This window comes from Microcaecilia unicolor, chromosome 10, assembly GCF_901765095.1.
Source record: "Microcaecilia unicolor chromosome 10, aMicUni1.1, whole genome shotgun sequence".
In the NCBI taxonomy this organism is placed as follows: Eukaryota; Metazoa; Chordata; class Amphibia; order Gymnophiona; family Siphonopidae; genus Microcaecilia; species Microcaecilia unicolor.
The window spans coordinates 12085375-12112330 of record NC_044040.1 but is presented as its reverse complement, the minus strand read 5'-3'; the positions used below and the strand labels follow the sequence as shown (position 1 = coordinate 12112330).

Below are 26956 nucleotides of genomic sequence, written 5' to 3'. Positions count from 1 at the left end.
CGCAGGCTTCTGTTTCTGTGAGTCTGACGACCTGCACGTACGTGCAGGACGTCAGACTCACAGAAGCAGAAGCCTGCGCGGCCACATTGGTGATCTGCAAGGGCTGACTTCTACATGGAATGTTGCTAGTGGAATAGCAACATTCCATGTAGAATCTCAAATAGTAGCAACAGTGGAGGAGTGGCCTAGTGGTTAGGGTGGTGGACTCTGGTCCTGAGGAACTGAGTTAAATTCCTGGCACAGGCAGCTCCTTGTGACTCTGGGCAAGTCACTTAACCCTCCATTGCCCCATGTAAGCCGCATTGAGCCTGCCATGAGTGGGAAAGCGCAGGGTACAAATGTAACAAAAATAAAATAGATACTATTGGAGATTCTACATGGAATGTTGCTACTATTGGAGATTCTACATGGAATGTTGCTATTCCACTAGCAACATTCCATGTAGAAGGCTACGCAGGCTTCTGTTTCTGTGAGTCTGACGTCCTGCACATACGTGCAGGACGTCAGACTCATAGAAGCAGAAGCCTGCGCGGCCACATTGGTGATCTACAAGGGCCGACTTCTACATGGAATGTTGCTAGTGGAATAGCAACATTCCATGTAGAATCTCAAATAGTAGCAACAGTGGAGGAGTGGCCTAGTGGTTAGGGTGGTGGACTCTGGTCCTGAGGAACTGAGTTAAATTCCTGGCACAGGCAGCTCCTTGTGACTCTGGGCAAGTCACTTAACCCTCCATTGCCCCATGTAAGCTGCATTGAGCCTGCCATGAGTGGGAAAGCGCAGGGTACAAATGTAACAAAAATAAAATAGATACTATTGGAGATTCTACATGGAATGTTGCTACTATTGGACATTCTACATGGAATGTTGCTATTCCACTAGCAACATTCCATGTAGAAGGCTGCGCAGGCTTCTGTTTCTGTGAGTCTGACGACCTGCACGTACGTGCAGGACGTCAGACTCACAGAAGCAGAAGCCTGCGCGGCCACATTGGTGATCTGCAAGGGCTGACTTCTACATGGAATGTTGCTAGTGGAATAGCACCACTAGCAACATTCCATGTAGAATCTATAGAAATCAAACAAAATAAAACATGGAAAAGAAAATAAGATGATACCTTTTTTATTGGACATAACTTAATACATTTCTTGATTAGCTTTCGAAGGTTGCCCTTCTTCGTCAGATCGGAAATAAGCAAATGTGCTAGCTGACAGTGTATATAAGTGAAAACATTCAAGCATTACTATGACAGTCTGACAGGGTGGGAGGGTGGGTCGGAGGTATGCATGGGGACATCAAAGCATTTCATTGATATTCTAACAGGATGGGTGTGGATAGGTGAGGGGTGGGGTGATCAACAGAGACATACAGCTTTATGGTTTATAATGGGCTAGGAACCCCAGGTCCTTGTTAAGTCCTTTCTGTTGGGTGTTAAAATATTCAATCATTCTGACTTCAAAGGTCTTACGTTCTTGTATGGTTTTAAAGTTACCTTTCAGGATTCTCACTGTGAAATCACTGGTACAGTGTCCTGGTCCTGTAACATGATAACCTTAAGAGTGGACTAACACGGCTACCACACTCCTCTACTTAAAGAAAAACGAAACAGTGGCTGTACTATGTAAACTGAGAAGTGCTGAGCTGGGGGGGTGGAGAAAGGCCACCTGATTCCATTTGAACACGCCCTTGGAGCGTAGCCTCCTTGCCCCACTCCCAGTCCCCTCCCAGGCCAGCTCAGTTGCAGTCGGGGAAGCATGCAGCATGGGAAGGAGCTGTGAGTGTTTCTTAGCACACCGTAGGCTCATTTATGAAAAAGTGGCAGCTCTTTACCGGACTGACCCGGTTCGGTGAAGGAAACCTAGGAAAGCATGGTGGCGCATGATGACATCGGAGGGCTCCTACCGATTAAAAGGACTATCCGAGTCCTAGACGTTCAGAATCAGTCGTCCAGAGAACTTGAGGTGAGGATTGCACATTTTGCTCGGCTTTGTTTAATCACAGCACCGTTTGAAACGGAGAGGAAAGGTTTTATTTTCACCTCCTCCTCTGTAGCCTTAGGATTAACAATATAGTGTGAGCCACAGCTGCGAAGTACTTGAGCATACAAGACCTACAATCGTCACATTATAGCAGGTTGGTTTAATTTGCCTTGTCCAAAAAGAGGTCAACTTTTTGGTTTGTGCTGGTCCCCCCTCCTCGATTGAATTTTCTTAATGGCTATATTGAGGTTTAGAAGGCAGCTGTGAGATTGTATGTCATTTCGGCTGCCTGAAGCAAGAGTCTGCATGAAATGTTGTGAAAGTTTGGAAGCAAAAGGCCCCCTTTCAGGCAAAGCTTTCAACTACTGATTAAAATCGACAGTCCCTTTCAGTAGCTTTTGAAGTACTCTGGATGAATGTGGCTTCACAGGCGGGCGAGGGTTATTAGGAAAGGGTGTTTAAAAGACGCCTTCCTCCTTCTGTTAAGCACGATGAATATTATTACTCTTCAGTGCTGCTAGAATTAAGTTTAAGCTTTCTTTGTCTTGGATTTATGTCCCTTTTTCTTGCTAAGCAGACAAGTTTTCTGCTCACAGTAGACTATTGGGGAAAAAAATCTAGTTTAATGTAACATCTTTCATTTTTAGCCTTGTGTATATAAAAAGGGTTTTGGTTTTTTTTGCAGTGCAAAGTATGTTATTAATCCAACTTACCTTTCTCCAACACCTTTCATAATGAGATTTCTGTCATAACCATGTTGAGTGTTTTGCTAGTTTTGATTTATTTAATCTGTGGCGTGAGACACCTCCCATCTAGCATCTTTCATTTTCAGAGAATAAGCTAATATTTTATTATTTAAAGCAGGTTTGGGAAAAAAAAATCCATGGAGCTAGGGGCACTTGGATGTTAACATTTGGTACCTAGCTGATAAAATTCAAAAAGGAAAAAGCAGCAAGCAATGAACAAAATGAGGAAAAGAAAACCAAAATAGTTGCAACAATAAAAGGAGTGAAAAATGTAGGAAAAAATTTTAAGAGAATTTCACCAGTCTCAAAAAAAAATAAATTAATTGACTTATGCCTAAGTTTTTAATAAACCCATTTCCACCTCTGTCCTATAGTATTGAATTTTAGGTTGTAATTTTTATTTATTTATTTATTTATTACATTTGTACCCCACATTATCCCACCTATTTGCAGGCTCAATGTGGTTTAGAGTGTTATTATGACATATTCATGAGAGGGATAATAGATATAGTCAGTGGTAGGACGAAGATATTTGAAGAAAGAGAAGGGGGTGTTAAACAGGGTGATGTAGGAGGTGTAGGTGGGTTGTGTGTGGTGATTTGTGTCTTTAGAGGTTCTTTTTGTAGGCTCTGTTGAAGAGATGTGTCTTCAAGGATTTGCGAAAGTTGCTTAGATTGTCCATGGTTTTTAAGGTTGGGGGTAACGCATTCCATATCTGTTTGCTTCTGTACGAGAAGGTGGTGGCGTATGCTTGCTTGTATTTAAGTCCTTTACAGCAGGGGAAGTTCAAATTGAGGAATTTGCGGGCTGATCTCTTGGCGTTTCTGGGCGGTAGGTCCACTAGGTTAGACATGTAAAGTGGGGCATCTGCGTGAATGATCTTGTGTACGACCGTGCATATCTTGAATTCGATGCCTTCCTTGAGTGGTAGCCAGTGAAGGTTCTCTCTTAAGGGTTTCGCACTTTTCGTATTTGGTTTTACCAAATATGAGTCTGGCTGCGGTATTTTGGGCTGTTTGGAGTTTCTTAATAGTCTGTTCTTTGCGTACAGAGCGTTACAGTAGTCCAAGTGACTTAATACCATAGACTGTACCAGGGTACGGAAAATGCTTCTCGGGAAGTAAGGCTTAACTCTTTTGAGTTTCCACATCGAATAGAACATCTTTTTTGTCGTGTTCTTCACGTGGGTATCGAGAGTGAGGTTTTTAAGTTTTCACCAATAGAATTTGAATAGGCATATCAGTATTTGGTTTTATTTGTTAGTTATTTCATGAGCTTGAATAGATGGACTACAGTTAGACAGACCCACCTCAATTTGAAAGTTGGTTTATATTGCCTATATCAATGAACATTAAAATATTTGAAAAGCAAGAAGTAAAATACTTGATGCTTGCTTCTAATATCTTATCTGTGGGGCATATACAGAGTTGTGTGAGGATGAGCATTATCTGTGTTAAATTATCACATAGGTTCATGAAGCAGTAATCTGGACCTGCTACTTAAGTCTCTTGAGATATAAACTGTCCAGTTATTTGGAGTTGAGTGGAACCTTTGGTTCGATCGTAGACGAACTGTGCGAAACGATACAGCTTCACTTAATGTGAGCATTGTGGTTAGGTCCCAGTGCAGCAAGAAGGTAGATCTCCAGTACAATCAGAAAAAAAACTTCCTAAAAGTACTCTTGCTGGAGAGGGTGTTGTCTTAATTAGAGATGTGAAATTACGCCTTAAATTTGCCAGTCAACAGAGCTGCTGTATAACTCTTTTATGTAATACTTTTGCCAATTGGATTTTTTTTTTTTGTTACGTTTGTACCCCGCGCTTTCCCACTCATGGCAGGCTTAATGCGGCTTACATGGGGCAATGGAGGGTTAAGTGACTTGCCCAGAGTCACAAGGAGCTGCCTGTCCGCCACCCTAACCACTAGGCCACCACTCCACCGTTGGCCAATGTGGCCGCGCAGGCTTCTGCTTCTGTGAGTCTGACGTCCTGCACGTGCAGGACGTCAGACTCGCAGAAACAGAAGCCTGCGCAGCCTTGTACATGGAATGTTGCTAGTGGAATAGCAGCATTCCATGTAGAATCTCCAATAGTAGCAACATTCCATGTAGAATCTCCAATAGTATCTATTTTATTTTTGTTACATTTGTACCCTGCGCTTTCCCACTCATGGCAGGCTCAATGCGGCTTACATGGGGCAATGGAGGGTTAAGTGACTTGCCCAGAGTTACAAGGAGCTGCCTGTGCCTGAAGTGGGAATCAAACTCAGTTCCTCAGTTCCCCAGGACCAAAGTCCACCACCCTAACCGCTAGGCCACTCCTCCACTGTTGCTACTATTTGAGATTCTACATGGAATGTTGCTATTCCACTAGCAACATTCCATGTAGAAGTCGGCCCTTGCAGATCACCAATGTGGCCGCGCAGGCTTCTGCTTCTGTGAGTCTGACGTCCTGCACGTACGTGCAGGACGTCAGACTCACAGAAACAGAAGCCTGCGCAGCCTTCTGCATGGAATGTTGCTAGTGGAATAGCAACATTCCATGTACAATCTCCAGTAGTAGCAACATTCCATGTACATCTCCAATAGTATCTATTTTATTTTTGTTACATTTGTACCCTGCGCTTTCCCACTCATGGCAGGCTCAATGCGGCTTACATGGGGCAATGGAGGGTTAAGTGACTTGGCCAGAGTCACAAGGAGCTGCCTGTGCCGGGAATCGAACTCAGTTCCCCAGGACCAAAGTCCACCACCCTACCACTAGGCCACTTTAGTCTGTCCAATATTTTTAAAAGGTTCTGTAAATGGTGGCGCATTCAGAAATGTGGCCCTGGCAGAAGAGAGGCACCAATGCTGCTATGCCAGGAAAAGTACAAGAGATTCTGAAACATTTGGCTCTATTTTATGATTAAATATTGTATCTCAGGGAGGAAGGGGAATACTGAATCTTCCCTGACAACTGTAATACCCCATTCCGTGTGTCCGCCCTCTTTCAGAATGAAAGAATAACATTGTTTTCATAGAATTATACAGTACATGACAGAAAACCAGTTTTTGATAAGCTATAAAACCAAGCAGTATTCCTTCCTCGGAGCTAAACCTTTCTGGGGATAATTGTTACAGAAGTCTTGGTGTAGCCAGGTGCCTGTCTTTAAATTAGTTGCTCGGGATGTTTTGTAGTTCTTGAGAGCAGTACTGTGTGCTCTGAGGAAAACCATGTTCTTTTTGTGGTTTTCTTTATTTAAAACTTGTGTTAGACGATCATGTTTTGCATTTCAACATATCTTTGTCTGGAGGGTGGTAATTATATCTGCATTCAGACAGGAGGCTCATTGTTCTGCTTGTTGCAAAAGGGGAGGCATGCCCTCTACCAGGACCTTGTACATATGCCTGTGTCATGTCAAATGTGCCGGAGAGGCATTCACACATGTCCACTAGCAAATCTAATGTGTCACTGTGGTACATACCTGGGATGCTGAGCAGCTTTAAAACGGAGCTTTTACAAGTGGGCAAAATTAAAACATCCATTAGTTGGAACTTTTCTGAAGGAAAATTGGTAGCTGTGCTAAATGCTTACTCGTGAGTCACCAAATAACTGAATTTACAATAGTGACAGTTTCCTTCTGTCTATTCAGCGTATGTTGGACTGGTGGACTTTGGATAATTTGGAAGTAAATAAGCTAATAAAACACAGAAGCATTAGGGTCTTGCTTTGACGCTGATTAAAGTCTTGAGTTCTTTCAGTGCACAGACTTGACTGAAAATTGATTTTTTTAAATTTTTGTTACATTTGTACCCCGCGCTTTCCCACTCATGGCAGGCTCAATGCGGCTTACATGGGGCAATGGAGGGTTAAGTGACTTGCCCAGAGTCACAAGGAGCTGCCTGTGCCTGAAGTGGGAATCGAACTCAGTTCCTCAGGACCAAAGTCCACCACCCTAACCACTAGGCCACTCCTCCACTGTTGCTACTATTTGAGATTCTACATGGAATGTTGCTATTCCACTAGCAACATTCCATGTAGAAGTCGGCCCTTGCAGATCACCAATGTGGCCGCGCAGGCTTCTGCTTCTGTGAGTCTGACGTCCTGCACGTACGTGCAGGACGTCAGACTCACAGAAACAGAAGCCTGCGCAGCCTTCTACATGGAATGTTGCTAGTGGAATAGCAACATTCCATGTAGAATGTCCAATAGTAGCAACATTCCATGTAGAATCTCCAATAGTATCTATTTTATTTTTGTTACATTTGTACCCTGCGTTTTCCCACTCATGGCAGGCTCAATGTGGCTTACATGGGGCAATGGAGGGTTAAGTGACTTGCCCAGAGTCACAAGGACCTGCCTGTGCCTGAAGTGGGACTCGAACTCGGTTCCTCAGTTCCCCAGGACCAGAGTCCACTATCCTAACCACTAGGCCACTCCTTCACTCACGCAGGATGTCAGACTCACAGAAACAGAAGCCTGCGCAGCCTTCTACATGGAATGTTGCTAGTGGAATAGCAACATTCCATGTAGAATGTCCAATAGTAGCAACATTCCATGTAGAATGTCCAATAGTAGCAACATTCCATGTAGAATCTCCAATAGTATCTATTTTATTTTTGTTACATTTGTACCCTGCGTTTTCCCACTCATGGCAGGCTCAATGCGGCTTACAGGACGTCAGTTCCCCAGGACCAAAGTCCACCACCCTAACCACTAGGCCACTCCTCGACACTCTTTCTAGCAATCTGTATTACAAACCACATTAAAAAAAAATGTATACTGCATCCGGCTAAGCTCTGTCCGTTACCTGGACCAGACTAGCGAGTCCAAACCGGGTTTTGGAATTGAATCCAGGTCTTCCATGTGGCAAAGCCTTAGAGGCATTTTTAAAAAATATACTGTAATACAAGATGATTTCTTAGTCTGTTACAATAACTTATAGGTTGTGTTGTAAACGTTCACAACTCTAGTCCTTTAATCATTCCTTGGTTAGGCAAATGAGCTTGTTTTAGTAGTGGAATAGCCGCCTAATGGTTAGTGCAGTAGTCTGAGAACTAGGAAAACTGGGTTCAAGTTCCACTACAGCAGCTTGTGACTCTTGGGCAAATCACTTAACCCTCCATTACTCCGGGTTCAAAATAGGCACCTGTATATAATATGTAAAACACTTTGTAACCACAGAAAGGCGATATTTCAAATCCCGGCCCTGTTCCCTAGTATACTGTCAACTTCTGTGAGCATGAAACATTTTACAGTGACAGGAAAGATGACTACTCATACAAAAGGCCACACGTGAAGGGTACAGAATCGTACTAGCCGCAGGCTTGGAATAGATGGAGGAAAATGCAGTGCATGGGAAGAGAGGATACCATTCCCTGTTAAAATGCACAAGGACATTTCACAATAAACTCTTCTAATACAGGAGCTGCACACAGTATTATCAGTCCATTTATAAATAAAGTTTTACAGATCATTTATAATATTCAAGGGGGGCTTCATTTGTAGGAATTAATTATGGAGCTCTAATAATTTAAATGTATGACATGAGAGAAATTGCCTTTTTGGACAATCTACTCATGACTCCTTTACTTTGGTAGTGAAGAGATAGATGGATGTTGATGTGTGAGCAAGACTGAATCTTGAAAAATGTTTTAACAAACATCTTTATGCCAGTTTTTAGATTGGTTTAGGCCTCCTGCAATGAGCATTTATCATTTTATTTTTCTATGTTGGTATAAGGATGTTTTACTCTATGTTCAAGCAGAGGCAGACTTTTTATTGGCAAAACCTGTTCCCTAAATGCAACACTTTGGGAGTCATTTAATAAATGCCTGGTGTATACAGGAGTGAAATTAGGCTCTGGGAAAGCATAGCAGCTGCTTTTATGTAACCTGCGTTTATGCATTCTCAGGGGTGGAGAATGCACGTGAGGGTGTGATTGACACTTCTGTATGTTTTCTAAGATACACACATGCACAAGTTGCACCTGCCTCAGGGCAGTTTCTGCTGGAGCTTTCAGGGAGGTGGTTCCGTAACGGCACATGGGTTACACCTGTTTTAAAAAGGAAGCATATACATGTTCTTAGGCAGCCTGATACAAGATTACTTCAGTTGAAGTTGGCAGTCCAAAGTTGGGAATAGGGAATTTTGAAAATTCACCTTTGCACAGATTCAGATGAAAAAAGTGTTACAGTACATAAGTAATGCCACACTGGGAAAAGACCAAGGGTCCATCGAGCCCAGCATCTTGTCCACGACAGCGGCCAATCCAGGCCAAGGGCACCTGGCAAGCTTCCCAAACGTACAAACATTCTATACATGTTATTCCTGGGATTTTGGATTTTTCCAAGTCCGTTTAGTAGCGGTTTATGGACTTGTCCTTTAAGAAGCCGTCCAACCCCTTTTTAAACTCTGCTAAGCTAACCGCCTTCACCACATTTTCCGGCAATGAATTCCAGAGTTTAATTACACGTTGGGTGAAGAAAAAGTTTCTCCAATTTGTTTTAAATTTACTGCACTGTAGTTTCATCGCATGCCCCCTAATCCTAGTATTTTTGGAAAGCGTGAACAGACGCTTCACATCCACCTGTTCCACTCCACTCATTATTTTATATACCTCTATCATGTCTCCCCTCAGCCGTCTCTTATCCAAGCTGTATAGCCCTAGCCTCCTTAGTCTTTCTTCATAGGGAAGTCGTCCCATCCCCAATATCATTTTAGTCACCCTTCGCTGCACCTTTTCCAATTCCACTATATCTTTCTTGAGGTGCGGCGACCAGAATTGAACACAATACTCAAGGTGCTGTCGCACCATGGAGCGATATAACGGCATTATAACATCCTCACACCTGTTTTCCATACCTTTCCTAATAATAACCGTTGACTCAGTGCAGCGTCCGCGTACTTTGATCTATTGAGGCGCTGCACTCGCATATTGGGAATTTAAGTTCCGTCCACACCCAATCTTAAGCTAAGTAGTTTTAACACTTGTTCATATAGTGTTTGAAAGGTTTGCCACTAAATGACAATATTTGGCTGGAGGCAGGGTTGTGCGATGGTGTGAGTAATGCTTCTCAACTCTTTGGGTTACAGTAACACACCAAAAAAAAACTGAGCACAGAATTACTCATTTAAACAGTGGCTATATTTTTTTGTTTTTTGTTTGCACAAATTTATATATTTTTAGTATGTTGTTTTGAACTACGGTTTCTGGATGTATTCATCAGTCCAAAGAATTGGCCAATCATACCCAGTTCACATATATGTATTGGTTAGCCTTAAATTTGTCGGGATAATGCTGAAAGCTAGTGCAGGCCAAAGTATAGAACTGGTGCAACTTCTGTGCTCAGTTGTTTTGGGGTGTGATGCAGAAAAGGGTTTTGCACTGAGTTAGAAACTAATGCCCATCCTGTTTAAAGTGGAGGAGTGGCCTAGTGGTTAGGGTGGTGGACTTTGGTCCTGAGGAACTGAGTTTGATTCCCACTTCAGGCACAGGCAGCTCCTTGTGACTCTGGGCAAGTCACTTAACCCTCCATTGCCCCATGTAAGCCGCATTTAGCCTGCCATGAGTGGGAAAACGCAGGGTACAAATGTAACAAAAATAAAATAGATACTATTGGAGATTCTACATGGAATGTTGCTATTCCACTAGCAACATTCCATGCAGAAGGCTGCGCAGGCTTCTGTTTCTGTGAGTCTGACGTCCTGCACTTACGTACATGCAGGACGTCAGACTCACAGAAGCAGAAGCCTGCGCGGCCACATTGGTGATCTGCAAGGGCCGACTTCTACATGGAATGTTGATACCACACCTCTCTACATGTAAAATCTCAAATAGTAGCAACAGTGGAGGAGTGGCCTAGTGGTTAGGATGGTGGACTTTGGTCCTGGGAGACTGAGTTCGATTCCCACTTCAGGCACAGGCAGCTCCTTGTGACTCTGGGCAAGTCACTTAACCCTCCATTGCCCCATGTAAGCTGCATTGAGCCTGCCATGAGTGGGAAAGCATGGGGTACAAAAAAAAACAAAAAAACAAAAAACAATGGTAATGGGACGCTATTCCATCCTGATGCAGGGAACTGCTGCAGAAAACATTAAGGCAAGTACATTGCAGGAGCAAGATTGCCAGGGCAGAGGAAGTGTTGAAAAGTTGTCTCCTGCAGCAGTCTCATCAGGGTAGAACAGCAACAGCCCCATTATCTATGGCCTCAGGCCACCCCCCCCCCCCCCTTGACCCCAGAAGGGGACCCATAATCCTTCTTCCATTACATGACCCCCAAAAATCCCTTTTAGTTTAGTAGACCCCCATCCCCTCTTCCTCAATTTGCAGGTTGACCCGCTACAGTGCATCCCAGGATGCATGGTGCAGGATCAGGCTTTGCCATTTTGTAAAATTGAACACGAGAACAAGTTGGCACCGCTCTGCTTCTAGTTAAGGATACTGGGGTGGGGGGAGTCGGAGTCAGCTAAACTACTTTTTGGGGAGGGCAGGTATAGAGGTACAGACTACCAGGGGGTTTCTTGAGTAGTGGGGGGAGGGGGAATTGAAGCATGGGGGATGCTTTCTTGGGTAAGGGATCAAGGGATTTTTTGGGAGATGGAGGTGTGACCCATTACACAACACCCAATCATGCTCGCACACCGGTAGGGAGGGAGACTTGCTGTTCAGTGACAAAAGACTGCTTTGGTATGTACTGTTTCCGACAATACATTCTTTTTAACGCTTTGGTAATTTGCATGCCATTGGTTTACTAAATTGAGGGGCAAAAATTGTGCACTCGGCGTGCATTAGAAGCTGTGTGCTAAGCCATCAGCTCATGGCTGTGTTGTAAGTTTTCTGCATTGGCCCCTCAATATTCTGGCATGGATAGGTTTCAATAGTAGCTGCATTATTTAGAATTAAATGGAAGGGCATATCTTGGAATAGACTTTCAAGCATTCAAACCGCTTATACTTACAAAACAGGTGTGCTCAATTCATGTATTGGGATTTATTGATCGCATTTTATGAAGTTTATTTTGTGTTTCAATGAGTTTTGATAGATTGCATGCACTTTTTAATAACCGTTTTGGACAATGCCACTCCGGCTTAACAACTCAGACTTGTTAAAGAGTTCAAACTTTAACCCTTGCTCACTATTCCTTACTTTTCACTTCACAGGAGCCAAGTAATAAACGAGTTCGACCTTTGGCACGTGTTACATCACTGGCAAACCTAATCTCGCCAGTCAGAAATGGTGCAGTCAGGCGTTTTGGACAAACAATTCAAGTAAGTTTGAAAACTGTGTGTCTATATTAAAAGTGGGTAGTAGACAACACACATGGTCGTCCTCTTTTTTGAACAGATGCCCTGGAGTGTCAAAATTAAGGAACTTCTATTTCTAGAGGGACAGGCTGTACTGCTGCCTTTTGGAGCAGATCAGAAATGTGAATCACTGCCTTTGTGCACACACTTCATTTTTTGTATGGCTAGGAAGTAGGTCAGACTTTATTATAAGAAATGGACATGTGATTGTATTACATAATGTCTTTTGTCAGGTGCAGCATTCATAGTTAATATTATCTACTAGAGAGTTTCAAAGAATTCTTGAGATGAATTGGTATGGACAGCTGTCCATCTTAGAAAGGACATCCAAGTCAGAATATCACAAATGTTGCCATACTGGGACAGACCGAAAGTCCATCAAGCCCAGAATAATACTATTTCCAACAGTGGCCAGCCAGATCACAAGTATCTGGCAAGATCCCAGAACAGTAAAACAGATTTTATGGTGCTTGTCCCAGAAATAAGCAGTGGATTTTCCCATGTCCATTTTTAATAATGGCTTATGGACTTTATTTTAGGCAGCTAGCCAAACCTTTTTAAAACCCTGCTAAGCTAACTGCTTTTACCACATTCTCTGCGACGAATTCCAGAGTTTTACACGTTGAGTAAAGAAATATTTTCTCCAATTTCGTTTTAAATTTACTACTTTGTAGCTTCATTGCGTGCCCCTAGTCCTAGTATTTTTGGAAAGAATAAACAAGCGATTCACATCTACCCGTTCCACTCCACTCGGTATTTTATATACCTCTTTCGTGTCTCCCCTCGGCCGTCTTCTCCAGGCTAAAGAGCCCAAGCCATTTCAGTCTTTCCTCATAGGGAAGTCGTCCCATCCCCTTTATCGTTTTCATCGCCCTTCTCTGTACCTTTTCTAATTCCACTATATCTTTTTTTTTTTTTTTTTTTTTTTAAAGATCTGGCGACCAGAATTGCACAGTATTCAAGGTGCAGTTGCACCATGGAGCAGTGCAAAGGCATTGTAACATCCTCCATTTTTATTTTCTGTTCCTTTCCTAATAATACCTAACATTCTATTTGCTTTCTTTGTTGCCGCAGAACACTGAGCAAAGGGTTTCAAAGAATTGTTAACGATGACTCCTATTCCTGGTCGGTGACTCCTAATTTGGAACCTTGCATCACATAGCTATAGTTTGGGTTCCTCTTTTCCACATTCATCACTTTGCACTTGCTCACATTAAACATAATCTGCCATTTGGATGCCCAGTCTCCCAGTCTTGTAAGGTCCTCCTGCAATTTTCACAATCCTCTTGCGATTTAACAACTTTGAATAACTTTGTATCGTCGGCAAATTTAATTACCTCACTAGTTATTCCCATATCTAGATCATTTATAAATATGTTAAAAAGCAGTGGTCCCAACGTAGACCCCTGCAGATCCCCCCAGTATCTACCCTTCTATATACTCTTCTAAAATGCAAGCGAGATGGATATCTGTATATTGGAAACGTCCAGCATGAGCATCCATTTTACAAACCGAATGGTGAAAACAAGGTGCCTGGCTTTCTGCATGGCCCCACAGACCTTCGTATAGAGCAGTGGGTTGAGAATCAGGGGACCCAAGTTCAAATCCCACTTCAGCTGTTTTTTGTGTTTTTTTTTTTTAATTGTAAGCCCTCAAGGAATTGAAAAATACCTACTGTAGCTGAATATATATGATGCCTGCATTTATTGAAGTAGTGTCTATTCAGGTACAGCAGATATTTTTCTGTTCTGGAGGGTTCACAAAAAAAAAATCACAACAGTTGAAGTGAAATTTGAACCGGGGTCCCTTGTCTCAGTCTACTGCACTCACCATTAGGCTGCTCCACAAATCTGCAGGCTGCTTAGAGCCTGGTTTCCCTTGCCGGATTCACGCACAGAGGAGAGGGAGGGTGACAGCAACTACTGGGGGATTAAGGAGGTGTTGTGCCCTGATCCCTCCAGTGGACAGCTGCTTAATCAGAGCTTCTTTCTGTAACCTGAACATGACAAGTACCTGATCTAAATATAAGTACGTAAGTATTGCCCTACTGGGAAAGACCAAAGGTCCATCAAGCCCAGCATCCTGTTTCCAACAGTGGCCAATCCGGGTCACAAATACCTGGCAAGATCCCAGGACATCCATCTTTTTAGACTTGGATGTCCCTTACTTTTTTGTTATTGGAGTTGGACGTCCATATTTTGGGCCCTCCCTAGTCCCACCTGGACCACGCCCCCTTCCCATATGGACATGCTGCAGTCTTAGACTTCTGTATTCTGCCTTTGTAAAATTGAGATTTGGACATCTAAATGCCAGTTTTTAAACGTCCAAAACAAGAGTAGAACTTGTATTTAAGAAAAAAAAAACCCCACCTTAGTGGGTGTATCGTTTTGTGCTATATTTGTAGTAAGCTGCTTGAAACATTAAATCTCCTCCTTTTCAACAGTCCTTCACCTTGCGCAGTGACAGCAAATCCCCAGCCTGTGCTCAGAAGGCATGCTGCAGATCCATTGCCCCAACTCCTCCCAAAAGAAGAAATAGCGTCCTGTGGTCAGAGATGTTTGATGTCAACATGAAGGAGACACTACCCACCAAAGAAATCAAACGTCAGGAGGTAGGTATGCTGTCGGCAGAGTTGATCCTAGGGGAATGTGGGGCCCTTGAAGAGCAGGAAGGGGACGGAGCTAATAGAAGGAATGACTGAATGCCACTCTTTCTTCGCAACACCTCACCTACTGATGCTGTAGCATATTTCTCCCATTTTGGTCTTTGTAGGAATGGTAGGATTGGGTGACTGAACCATATTGGCTTGAATTCATGTCCTCTCTTCCCCCCCCCCCCCCCCCCCCCCCAAATGAAGAAAAAGTTATCTTGGTTGTCAGACTAGAGCCTATATAGAAAACCAACACACGATGAATGCCAATGTTCTGTGAATAAAATTTTAAGAAAATCTGTCTTGGAGTAAATCGTCAGAAGAATGCAAAGAGTGGGAGAGCGACCAATGATGCCAGAACTGGAGGATGTTCGTTAATAAAGAATTTTATTAAAAGTTTTGAAGACTTCAAGTCTTCAAAACTTAATAAAATTCTTTATTAACGAACATCCTCCAGTTTCTGGCATCCTTGGTCGCTCTCCCACTCTTTGCATTCTTCTGTTTTTACCGTGGGGTGTTTGAGTTCTCCGCTTGCCGGCGGATCTCCGCCCTTGGAGTAAATCATCAGCATCAAAATTACGCGTTTCTAAGTAAATCCAGGAGATACTTAATCTGAATCCTTCTACTCTTACAACATAAGAGACCGTTTAGTAAATCTGACTGTTAATAGATGCTCTCTAACGTTTCAAGCATGCACTAACTTTTAGGAAAAACCACATTTTTACTTTGCCTTTAATCAAACATATAAATGGCAAGAGGCGTACTCACTCGCAAATGCGCAGTAGAGACCCTCTCTGTACTGCCCCCGCGTCAATACGTGATGACGGGGGCGTGACAGAGAGGGAGCCTGCTCACCTGCAAGTGAGGGAACCGCCGTTGCCACCGCTCTCCCCTCCCCCAGGGTTGCCGCTACCGCTCCACCCACCCACCCGGAGTCACTGCCGCCACCCACCCTCCACCCGGCCCGGGTACCTGGCTTCACTATTCAAACCGCCGGAACGCAGCACACAGCTCATCTGAGTTGCCGTTGGCCTTCCTTACCTGCCTGTGTCCCGCCCTCGCCGATGTTACGTCACACGAGCGTGGAACACACGCAGAGAAGAAGGAAGGCGACGGCAGCTCAGATGAGCTGTGTGCTGCGTTCCGGCGGTTTGAATAGTGAAGCCAGGTGCCCGGGTGGAGGGGTGGCGGAGGGGACTCCCGGGGGAGGGGGGGCCTTTCAACCCCCCCCCCCCCCCCTTCCTTTACTAGCCCGTTTTTACGTGCTGAACGGCTAGTATGTGAATATTAAGAGGGATCAAGACCAAATCCTTCTCCCGTCTGGTTCTCATATTTAGGCTATGAGCAAACTTCAGTTTTTCACACCTCTCTTAGATGTTTACCTTTCTCAGTACGCTCCACATAATCTTGTGGTGTCAGGTATCACACCCAGGTGTAACAGAGTTAGTCAAGATAGCAAACTTTTGCAATTGTTTTATTTCCAAGTTAAACTTTGCGTAGGTTTCTCACACAAAGAAATATATATCGGTCAAAGGTAAAACTGAAAATGATGAAATTGCTGTCGGCACCTGATCATTCTTTAAAGCAAAAGTCTGAGGAAAGACTTAAACTTTTTGTTATATGCACTCGTATCTGTGAATTTCTCCTCTTCTCCTTACCTGTAGGCTATATTTGAAATGTCCCGAGGGGAACAGGATTTAATTGAAGATTTAAAGCTTGCCAGAAAGGCCTACCATGATCCAATGCTGAAGTTGTCCATTATGTCTGAGGAAGAACTGGCACACATATTTGGAGATTTAGATGCGTACATACCCCTACACGAAGGTAGGAAGGGTTTCTTGTTCTATAAAGACTTGCAAGTTTGTCGCACAGGAGACCCCGTGTTTGATGTCCTATCTAATCCTCGGGCCTGCTGGGTCTGGGAACCCTGCAGAGGTAGCTCCTGCAGTCCCCAGGGGGAGGGGAGGGGACCCTGGCAGTTGAGTTACAGCAACACCTACTAGTTGCTCAAAGAACTGCAATCTGCCTGTCTGCCAACAAATCCCTGTGAAGGTTAGGGTGGATGGATAGGACTAAGTAGAGGAAAGCCTCCAGTAGCTTCTCAATGAAAGTTCAGTGCTTGAGGGCTGCCAGGAAGCTTTCTGGCAAGAAATAAGGAATGATTACTCTTCTGTAATGTCCTTGTTGGTCTTTATGACTTCAGTAACTTATGATATTAATGAATGTCAACATTTTATAATTTTGAATTGCCTAAAATGTACTGAATTTGTCTTTAGTGTTTAGTGCAAGTGTACATCTAGTAGCGCTATACAAGTAATAACTGGTAGCAGTAGTGTTTTCAACCTTTTCCATTTTTTTTTTTTAGATTTTCTAGCCAGAATGGGAGAAGCAACACAGCCTGATGGAACAGTGGGACAGATCGGTCACATTCTTGTAAATTGGGTAAGATGTTTTATCTAAAATACCTTAACGGTTTTGATGCATTTTCAAAGTGTTTACCCGGAATTGCCCTCCTCTACTTACCTCAGTGTGCATGGGCTTCCAAAATGCACACACTATTAGCCAAGTTAAAAGGTGTTCTAGGCATATTGTACCCCCTCTTTGTCTGCCTATGCAGTGAGAGTATATGGGTGGTTTTAGTGTGCATATATTTCACTTGCTAACTTTCAAAGGGAAACTGTACCTTGTTTCTCTTTGAAACACAATTGCAGTGTACACAGACTGAAGGTGCAAATAACCCTTTATACCTGACATCCTTGCAAAATCATTTAACATCCAGCAAGAATTTTGATACATTTTTCAGAATTCTTGAGGTTTGCTCATAATATGGAATTTGGTAGCTAAGATATGACTCTTGACGACATAAAAGTATTGTAGCAGCCCAGAAAGGAAGTCATCAAATCCAATATTAATTTAATACAGCACTTGTAACCTCAAACCCCCTGATATTCAGCCATCTGCAGGCAGCGCAATTAGCTGCTGGCAGTGACCCTAGATATTCAATGCCAGGCCATATCCAACGACTGGCATTGAATATCTGCTTTCAGTTTTATCCATGGCAACTTAAACCATTTAGCTCTGAGTATCGGTTTAACTAGTTAAGTGCTTAGGCCACATAAATAGGCTTATCTTTAATCGCCAACTTGGCCGGTTAGCGCTGAATATTTGTGCTTAACCGGCTAAGTCGCACTTCTAGCAGCTAAGGGCTAATATTCAACAGAGATAACCAGCTACCTCGCACTGAATATTAGCGGTTAACAGGCTGAACACTATCCGGCCAGGCGCCATTCCTGGCTTTTTAAATAGCGCTGAATATTGGGCCCAAAAAGTTCAAGGTTGGCAACATTCAAATTCCATTTCCCCCTTTAAACATTTAAAGTCAAATAGATAATCACAATATTTGATTGTTTGTTCCCTGATGAGTGGAAGGATTTCCATAGCTTTTTCAAGGCTTTCTGCACGTATGAATGTTACATTTATCCGATAGAGTTGCAATGTCTAATTTAAATATCTTCAGGATTAGTGAATATCCTACTCAGTCAAGGGTATTGGGCTTCATAAGTTGACAACTAGGCTGATTGTGTCTGATATGCTGAAAAAGGTCACATTTGTCAAATATGTTTCGAAATACACTACCCTGTGACTAGGGTTACCATATTTTGTCCCCCAAAAAGGACACATGCCCCCACCACACACCCCACCTGCCCCCTGTCACCCCCCCCCCCCCTTACCTTACTACTGCCCTGCTGGTCTAATGACCTCTTCAGGGCAAGAAAGAGCCCCCTCTTTCCTGCCCGGAGCCCTGCATGCATCCTTCCTGTTCCTGATCTTGGCGCTGATCCAAAATGGCCGCCGAGAGTTGAAGTCTCTCAAGGTCACTTCAACTCTCGGTGGCCATTTTGAATCGGCGCCGAGATCAGCAACAGGAAAGAAGCATGCAGGGCAGCGCTCCAGGCAGGAAAGAGGGGCTCTTTCCTGCCCCAAAGGCGGAAGAGGTCACTAGACCACCAGGGCAGTAGTAAGGGGAGGGGAGGCTAGCAATATGCCCATTTGTCCGGATTTCTGGACAAACGGGCAGGATGGCAGGCGGGCTATAGGACGGCCCGCCCGCCAGCCAGCCTGCCCGTTTGTCCAGAAATCCGGACAAACGAGAGATTGGCAAAACCCGCCCGGTTGCCCAGACATGTCCTCAAAAAGAGGTAGGGACCTGTGACCAGTGTGGCATCATCCTTGTATGTAATTATGGATAGCTTTATTCTCAGTCCCACAGTGATTAACAAAAGCTTGTAGTCTGATAGTTTCCTTTCACTAAAGGAGAATAAATGGCTGTTTTTAAAACACTTCCGAATGATAATAGAGTAAAACTCATATTCTTACATCGGGACAGAAGGTATCTGGAAGAAGTCATTTACTAAACTAACATTCGAGTACTTCTGTCTACCTTTAGCTGCCTGGTCTGAACGCTTACAAAGGTTACTGCAGCAACCAGCTTGCAGCCAAGGCGCTTTTGGATCAGAAGAAGCAGGACCGCAGAGTTCAGGACTTCCTTCAGCGGTGTCTCGAGTCGCCTTTCAGTCGCAAGCTGGACCTCTGGAGCTTCCTGGATATTCCACGAAGTCGACTGGTGAAATACCCCCTGCTGTTAAAGGAAATTCTAAGACATACTCCTAAAGACCACCCGGACATCCCAAGCCTGGAAGAGGCAGTGAGTATACTAATAGTGAGGGTAACGCATGAATGTATATTCTTAAAACAGCTTATAATTCTAGAGAAGGTGTACTGGGCCACCTAATATTGTAATACTGCTTTATACTGGGACCACGTATAGCACCCCCTCAATTGATCTTCTAAAAAGAATTAGCCTTGATCGCTCAACATTAGTAAGCAGATTTGCCACATAGTTATGCAACCAATGCGTATCGGTTTTTGCTTCAATGAAACAAATTAAAAGGAAACATAAATATCAGCAAAATTCGCCCTTTCCTTTCTGAGAACACTACCAGAACCCTCATCCACACTCTTTATCACCTCTCGCTTAGACTATTGCAACTTGCTTCTCACAGGTCTCCCACTTAGCCATCTCTCTCCTCTTCAATCTGTTCAAAATTCTGCTGCACGACTAATATTCCGCCAGTGTCGTTATGCTCATATTAGCCCTCTCCTCAAATCACTTCACTGGCTTCCTATCCGTTTCCGCATACAGTTCAAACTCCTCTTATTGACCTATAAGTGCATTCACTCTGCAGCTCCTCAGTACCTCTCCACTCTCATCTCTCCCTACATTCCTCCCCGGGAACTCCGTTCACTGGGGAAATCTCTCTTATCTGCACCCTTCTCCTCCACTGCTAACTCCAGACTCCGTTCCTTTTATCTTGCTGCACCATATGACTGGAATAGACTTCCTGAGCCGGTACGTCAAGCTCCATCTCTGGCCGTCTTCAAATCCAAGCTAAAAGCCCACCTTTTTGATGCTGCTTTTAACTCCTAACCCTTATTCACTTGTTCAGAACCTTTATTTTATCATCCTCACTTTAATATTCCCTTATCTCTTGTTTGTTCTAATTAGATTGTAAGCTCTGTCGAGCAGGGACTGTCTCTTCATGTTCAAGTGTACAGCGCTGCGTACGTCTAGTAGCGCTTTAGAAATGGTTAGTAGTAGACTAAAAAAGTGCTAACCTGTGAAACTTCTTTTGCAGATCTCTATAATTCAAGGTGTTCTATCCGATATCAACGTAAAGAAAGGTGAATCGGAATGTCAGTATTATATTGACAAGCTCGAGTATTTAGATGAGAAACAGAGGGACCCTAAAATTGAAGCTAGTAAGGCGTTGCTTTGCCATGGAGAGTTGAAGAATAAGAATGGACATGTAAGTTTTTGTGGGTTTTTTTTTTTTTTTTGGGGGGGGGGGGGGGTTCTTAGCATTGTTCTAGTATGCAATTTCATTTAAAAGGGAATCTAATATATAACTACTTTTTTTTTTTTTTTTTTTTTTTTTTTTTACTAAATTGAGGAACGTGCACCTATTTACTCCTAGGGGAATTCATGCCTGTCACGTAAACAGTCAAGTTTAAGCCAGCAGAGGAGGAGGAAATAACTGATGTGCAGCAGTTCACTTCCTTGTCCTCCTGCTGCGTTATCTCTGCAGGGGAGGAAGGAGAGCAGCTGATGCCAGCAGCTTTGCAGAATTCTGCCCTGGGAGTAACTCATTATATAAACAGAATATTACATAAGTATTGCCATACTTGGAAAGACCAAAGGTCCATCGAGCCCAGCATCCTGTTTCCAACAGTGGCCAATCCAGGTCACAAATACCTGGCAGAAACCCAGAGTAGCAACATTCCATGTAGAACTGCAAAGAATAGCAAGATTCTGGAATCCTAAAAAGTAACAAGATTCCATGTAGAACCCCAAAGAGTAGCAACATTCCATTTAGAATCCCAAGTACATAAGTATTGCCATACTGGGAAAGACCGAAGGTCCATCGAGCCCAGTATCCTGTTTCTAACAGTGGCCAATCCAGGTCACAAATACCTGGCAAGATCCCCAAAAAGTACAAAACATTTTATACTGCTTATCCCAGAAATAGTGGATTTTCCCCAAGGCCATTTAATAACGGTCTAGGGACTTTTCCTTTAGGAAGCTGTCCAAACCTTTTTTTTATACTCCGCTAAGCTAACCGCCTTTACCACATTCTCTGGCAACGAATTCCAGAGTTTAATTACACGCTGAGTGAAAAAACATTTTCTCCGATTCGTTTTAAATTTACTACATTGTAGCTTCATCGCATGCCCCCCCCCCCCCCCCCCCCCCCCCCCCCCCCCCCCCCCCCCCCCCCCCAGTCCTAGTATTTTTGGAAAGCGTGAACAGATGCTGAGGTCCAAAATATGAGGGACTGTTTGAAAGGTTATGAAAATGTGTTTCTTATGCTGTGTTGTATTTTTGCAATCCTTAAAGCTATAAAACACATTTTATTTTATATAATTTTAATCTGGACAGAAGTTCAGCAAAATCTTACCGCTGACGGCTTAATCCCCCAGATTTCCTGATTTAGCATTAACTTTGAAGTTTCAGTAAAACATTGTTGTGTGGCTGCACAGAAAAGCAGGATCCAAGACAGATAAAGGGAAGTGGCGGTTTCTGCTGGTCTTGGATAAACACCTAGTTTACTTATTTTTCTCCGGGAGTTATCTTGTTGGGCAGACTGGATGGACCGTGCAGGTCTTTTTCTGCCGTCATCTACTATGTAAGCCACATTGAGCCTGCAAATAGGTGAGAAAATGTGGGGTACAAATGCAACAAATGTATATCTGAACCCAGTATGTAACAAAATGCTATATAAAATCTTTCTGCCTCGCCTCACCTCACCCTATGCTTGGAATAAACTCCCCGAGCCCATACGCCAAGCCCCCTCTCTGCCCATCTTCAAATCCTTGCTCAAAGCCCACCTCTTCAATGTCGCCTTCGGCACATAACCATTATACCTCCATTCAGGATATCTAGACTGCCCCAACTTGACATTTCGTCCTTTAGATTGTAATCTCCTTCGAGCAGGGACTGTCCTTCTTTGTTAAACTGTACAGCGCTGCGTAACCCTAGTAGCGCTCTAGAAATGTTAAGTAGTAGTAGGTGTTATATTAGTTACAGCCTAAAAGCAAAAGCTGTATTTATGAATGTTCTAATTTTTAAATTTGACTTTTGGCAGTGTTTGGAACAGGGTCAGCATTCTGGTAAACACCAACTTAAATTGTTACAATAGGGAAGATTATAATGATTAATCATGCTTCCCATTTGCCTTCCTTACCTCACTGTTTCGTTTCTAACTTTCACTACTAGTACAAGAAACCTAAATATTTAAAAGTCAAATAACCTTGACTTTCTATTTTCTCTTCGTAGAAACTGTACCTCTTCCTTTTTCAAGAGATCTTGGTTCTAACCCGTCCAGTTACTCGCAATGACGGTCAGTATTACCAGGTTTACCGACAACCCATTGCAGTTCAGGAATTGACCCTAGAGGATCTCCAAGATGGTGATGTGAGGATGGGCGGGTCTTTTAGAGGAGCCTTCAGCAATTCAGACAAAGGTGAGCACCAACGTGGATAAGAAAACTTCTCTATTAAAAGTTCAGCTTCTTTCAATTTCTGTGTAAACTGAGTTATACCTTAAGATCACATTGAGTGATTGGTGCACCCAGATAAGGCACAGTTGAGAAATGAATGTGTGTTTAAACTGTTTCCTTGTAGATATCAGTGGTATGATTAATGTCACAAGATTCTGAAGCAACACTGTGGTGCAATAAATATCACAGCACGTGCCAGTCTGTGTAATGCTATTTTAAACATGGCTGCTGCTGAGGGTTCCGGGTAGTGGTGGAGGTGCTGCTTATTTAACACGTCTAACTTGTCTTTATTGCTAAAGTGCTCAAGGCAGGGTGTATTGTTTATTGGGATTTATTAACCGCCTTTATGAACAGATACACCCAAGGTCCAGTTTAACATAAAACTTTCAATTTTGTTAACATAACATTAGTAAAATGACCAAATATAAACAAATAACAATAAACGAGGTAAACTTGGAAATATGAGGTCAGTACAATACAAACAATACGGAACAATATGGAAGAATATTCAAATAGCATAGATATAAAAAAAAAACACAATGAACAAAATTACAATTTAGAAAAATATTGTATAAAACAGGGTTATTCCGTAAAATCCGCCCCTTTCTTTCCGAGCACTCTACCAAAACCCTCATCCACACCCTTGTCACCTCTCGTTTAGACTACTGCAATCTGCTTCTTGCTGGCCTCCCACTTAGTCACCTCTCCCCTCTCCAGTCGGTTCAAAACTCTGCTGCCCGTCTCGTCTTCCGCCAGGGTCGCTTTACTCATACTACCCCTCTCCTCAAGACCCTTCACTGGCTCCCTATCCGTTTTCGCATCCTGTTCAAACTTCTTCTACTAACCTATAAATGTACTCACTCTGCTGCTCCCCAGTATCTCTCCACACTCGTCCTTCCCTACACCCCTTCCCGTGCACTCCGTTCCATGGATAAATGCTTCTTATCTGTTCCCTTCTCCACTACTGCCAACTCCAGACCGCGCCTTCTGTCTCGCTGCACCCTACGCCTGGAATAAACTTCCTGAGCCCCTACGTCTTGCCCCATCCTTGGCCACCTTTAAATCTAGACTGAAAGCCCACCTCTTTAACATTGCTTTTGACTCGTAACCACTCGCCTCCACCTACCCTCCTCTCTTCCTTCCCGTTCACATTAATTGATTTGCTTACTTTATTTATTTTTTGTCTATTAGATTGTAAGCTCGTTGAGCAGGGACTGTCTTTCTTCTATGTTTGTGCAGCGCTGCGTACGCCTTGTAGCGCTATAGAAATGCTAAATAGTAGTAGTAGTAGTCTCTTGTAACCAGAGCTAATAGTGTGATGTCATAATGCCTCAGGCCACCAATAAGAGCCAACCTCATCAGTGATGTCACAATGGCTTGATTGTCCTATACTTGGCTCACTTTTATTACATAGCTCTTTGAGCAGGGACTGTCTTTCTTCTATGTTTGTGCAGCGCTGCGTATGCCTTGTAGCGCTATAGAAATGCTAAATAGTATTAGTAGTAGTAGTAATTTTTAATGGCTTTTTGTTGCATTACAGTGTGTGCTTGGTTTTGTGTTTTTTTTTTGTTTGTTTGTTTCAGTCTTGTATATCACTCTTCAGTGCATTATGCTGTCTAAAAAGAATTTTCCTATTCTGTTCATGGATTCCTTTGGCCCTTTCTCCATAGTGGTAGTTGCATTGATGTATTGCTATATCTGTATTAGTAATTCCTGACCCTATTGTTTGTACTCAGCCTGTTTTTATTTAAGTTACAATTTTGTCTGTAACTTAAAAATGTTAAGCAATGTTCAAGTATCCAAAATAGCTAATCACTATGAGAGTAAGCTAATATGATTTGTGATTTTCTTTGTTTTCAGCTAAACATATCTTCAGAGTTCGGTTTCAAGATCCCTCGTCAGGCCAGTCCCACACCCTGCAGGCCAATGATGTTTTTCATAAACAGCAGTGGCTAAATTGTATTCGAACAGCCATTGCGCCATTTCAACAAACTACACCCACAGAACTGAAAGAGTTGACGGAGCTCAGCGAGGAATCGGAAGAAAACCATCCACCAGCAAACATGAAAGCACAACAATCTGGTCTTTGTGGTATTATTCAAATGGAATTGGAGGAGAGTGCATTAGAAAGCAGTCCTGATGCAGAAATAACCAAAGAAGTTTCACGTGTCAGAACAGTCCACCGAGCACAAGCTGGCTGCAGGCGGACGCGAGAGAAAACGCAACATGGGGTTAAACGGAAAGAAACATTAGTTTAAGTCACGAGCTGACTTAACAGGACAGTCTATTTATAACTGTACATTTTTTTTTCATGTAATGTGAGCATGCTAGGGTCATTTTATTGATCCAAATTTTCTGTAAAACTTTTTTTTTTTTTTTTTTGTATTTGTCTCAATGGCAGCTACTGGTATACAGTTAAGCGTTGTTAAAACTGGAATCTGTTTTTGAAGATGTGGCCAGCCAATATATATATTTTTAAAGTTTTCTATTGAAAGCATTGGGTCAGTTAAGTGCCTAAGAGGCATATTTTCAAAGCACTTAGCCTTCCAAAGTTCCATAGAACCCTATGGAACTTTGGAAGGCTAAGTGCTTTGAAAATGAGCCCCCGTGATCCATGTGAAATGTCTCCCATGTGCTCTATTAAGAGAGAATAAGTTTGGGCTCTAGTTAAAGCAGTAAAATGACCAAAAATTGACATGACATAAATTTAGAATCATTAAAGTCCTCACTATATTCTCCAATTTCTTTTTCATTCTTGAAACAGTGTGCATTTGCTGTCTTTGATGCATCATTCTGTTTGGGCACTTATACCTCCTGTAGATCCAACTGAATCAGGAGCTTGCTATAACGTTCTTCATTAACACACAATATTTGCACCACACTCGATAAAACCCAGTGTAGGTTTTTAACAGCAGTTAATCATAATCAAAAAGAACCGAGCCCGAAGGGGGGGGGGGGGGGGGCTGTAGTGATGCAATTTATTGGACTACACTTCTGAGAGCCCATCTTTCTATTTTATGAATGATCTACCTTGAAACTTGAACCTTTCGCAGGGTATAGCCAATGTAGCAGTCAACATTATTCCTATGGATTGTTCTGACGGTACAAGTACTTCCAAGTCTAACTTACAGTACACCTTGTTTTTCTTGTATATGGTGACTTTTTATTTTAATGTACCATATATTTAAATTTCAGCATAAAAACAGATCCCAGTATTTAACGGACTTTCTGCTTTACCTACTGGAACTTTGTCGTCTTTTGTTGTTCAGTGTACATTCCTCATTTTGTATAACCTGCCAGGTGTTTTATGTCAAAGTAGTTTTCAGAATTTTTGTTGTATTTTTTTTATATATATATATTTCAGTATATTTTACTTTCAGACTTAAATGGACATGCCGAATATGTCTTAATCCTCTATGCTAAAAAAAAATAAAAATAGATGGTATTTAAGTTGGTTTAAATTTGCAAAGTGAAGCCAAACCATAATGTACTGTATTGAGCCAGTGGAAGGGAAGGGGAGAGAGCACTCCTTGATTTTGTTTTTTAGTTTTGAGTGGTTATTAAAAAGTACACAGATGGCTTGTGTGTGCTGTAGACTATTGAAAAGGAACCACTTGATTAGCCAAAGGATGTGGTTTATGTTGCCAGAGAGTCTTGAGTTTGGAGAAATGTTGACTTTTATAGTAAAGAAAGAATATAGGTTTTGGTCTTAATGCCAAAATGGTGTGTTTTATAAAAAACCTTATAAAATACTGGACTGGAGGTGAAAGATGAGAGCTTTTTGGAAGTTTGAAGAAGGTCTGAGAAAGGAGGATTTATTTGAAGAAAGCAGAGATGATGTAAATGTGACAAGGAGTGACCAAGTGTATCATGGGGCATGGTGGCCTGATTTTGGTTAAATCACAGCAAAGAATGAAGGCAGATCAAGAAGAAACTGTCAGCAATTAAACTTTTTGTAAGAATAAAAATCAGCAATGAAAAAAAAAATGTAAAACCAGTCATACAATGACTACAACTTGCATATACTGTAAAGATTTTTACAAAGGCGGACCTTGGGAACATTGGTCTGTAGCCTTTAAAGCTGGAAAAGATTGTAAATAGATTAAATGCGTGGTTCTGTGTAAATGCTTTGTACAGTTTTAAGCATGAGACTATAATAAAAAAAAAATCCACACCA

The 26956-nt window shown here is 42.5% G+C and overlaps 1 protein-coding gene across 2 annotated transcripts; it reads left to right on the top strand.

Moving 5' to 3' along the window:
• Positions 1 to 1726: 1726 nt before the first annotated feature.
• On the top strand, positions 1727 to 26956 carry LOC115478565 (neuroepithelial cell-transforming gene 1 protein-like). 2 transcript variants are annotated; one of them, XR_003943546.1, is made up of 10 exons: positions 1727 to 1961; positions 11869 to 11976; positions 14456 to 14623; positions 16327 to 16486; positions 17028 to 17104; positions 19110 to 19367; positions 20359 to 20529; positions 22557 to 22743; positions 24640 to 25628; positions 25681 to 26956. XR_003943546.1 is itself a non-coding variant. In XM_030216008.1 (9 exons), exons 1-9 carry the CDS (start codon positions 1869 to 1871, stop codon positions 25035 to 25037), a joined length of 1620 nt encoding a protein of 539 aa, XP_030071868.1. In that variant the 5' UTR covers positions 1727 to 1868; the 3' UTR covers positions 25038 to 26956. The 2 variants fall into 2 exon arrangements, 1 of the variants encoding a protein (XP_030071868.1); XM_030216008.1 differs by having other exon boundaries at positions 24640 to 26956.

Coding starts and splice junctions, on each gene's coding strand:
- LOC115478565 (XM_030216008.1), top strand. CDS start 1,869: ATGGTGGCGCATGATGACATCGGAGGGCTCCTACCGATTAAAAGGACT. Junction 16,487..17,027: donor GTACATACCCCTACACGAAG/GTAGGAAGGGTT, acceptor TTTTTTTTTTAG/ATTTTCTAGCCAGAATGGGA. Junction 20,530..22,556: donor TGAAGAATAAGAATGGACAT/GTAAGTTTTTGT, acceptor TTCTCTTCGTAG/AAACTGTACCTCTTCCTTTT.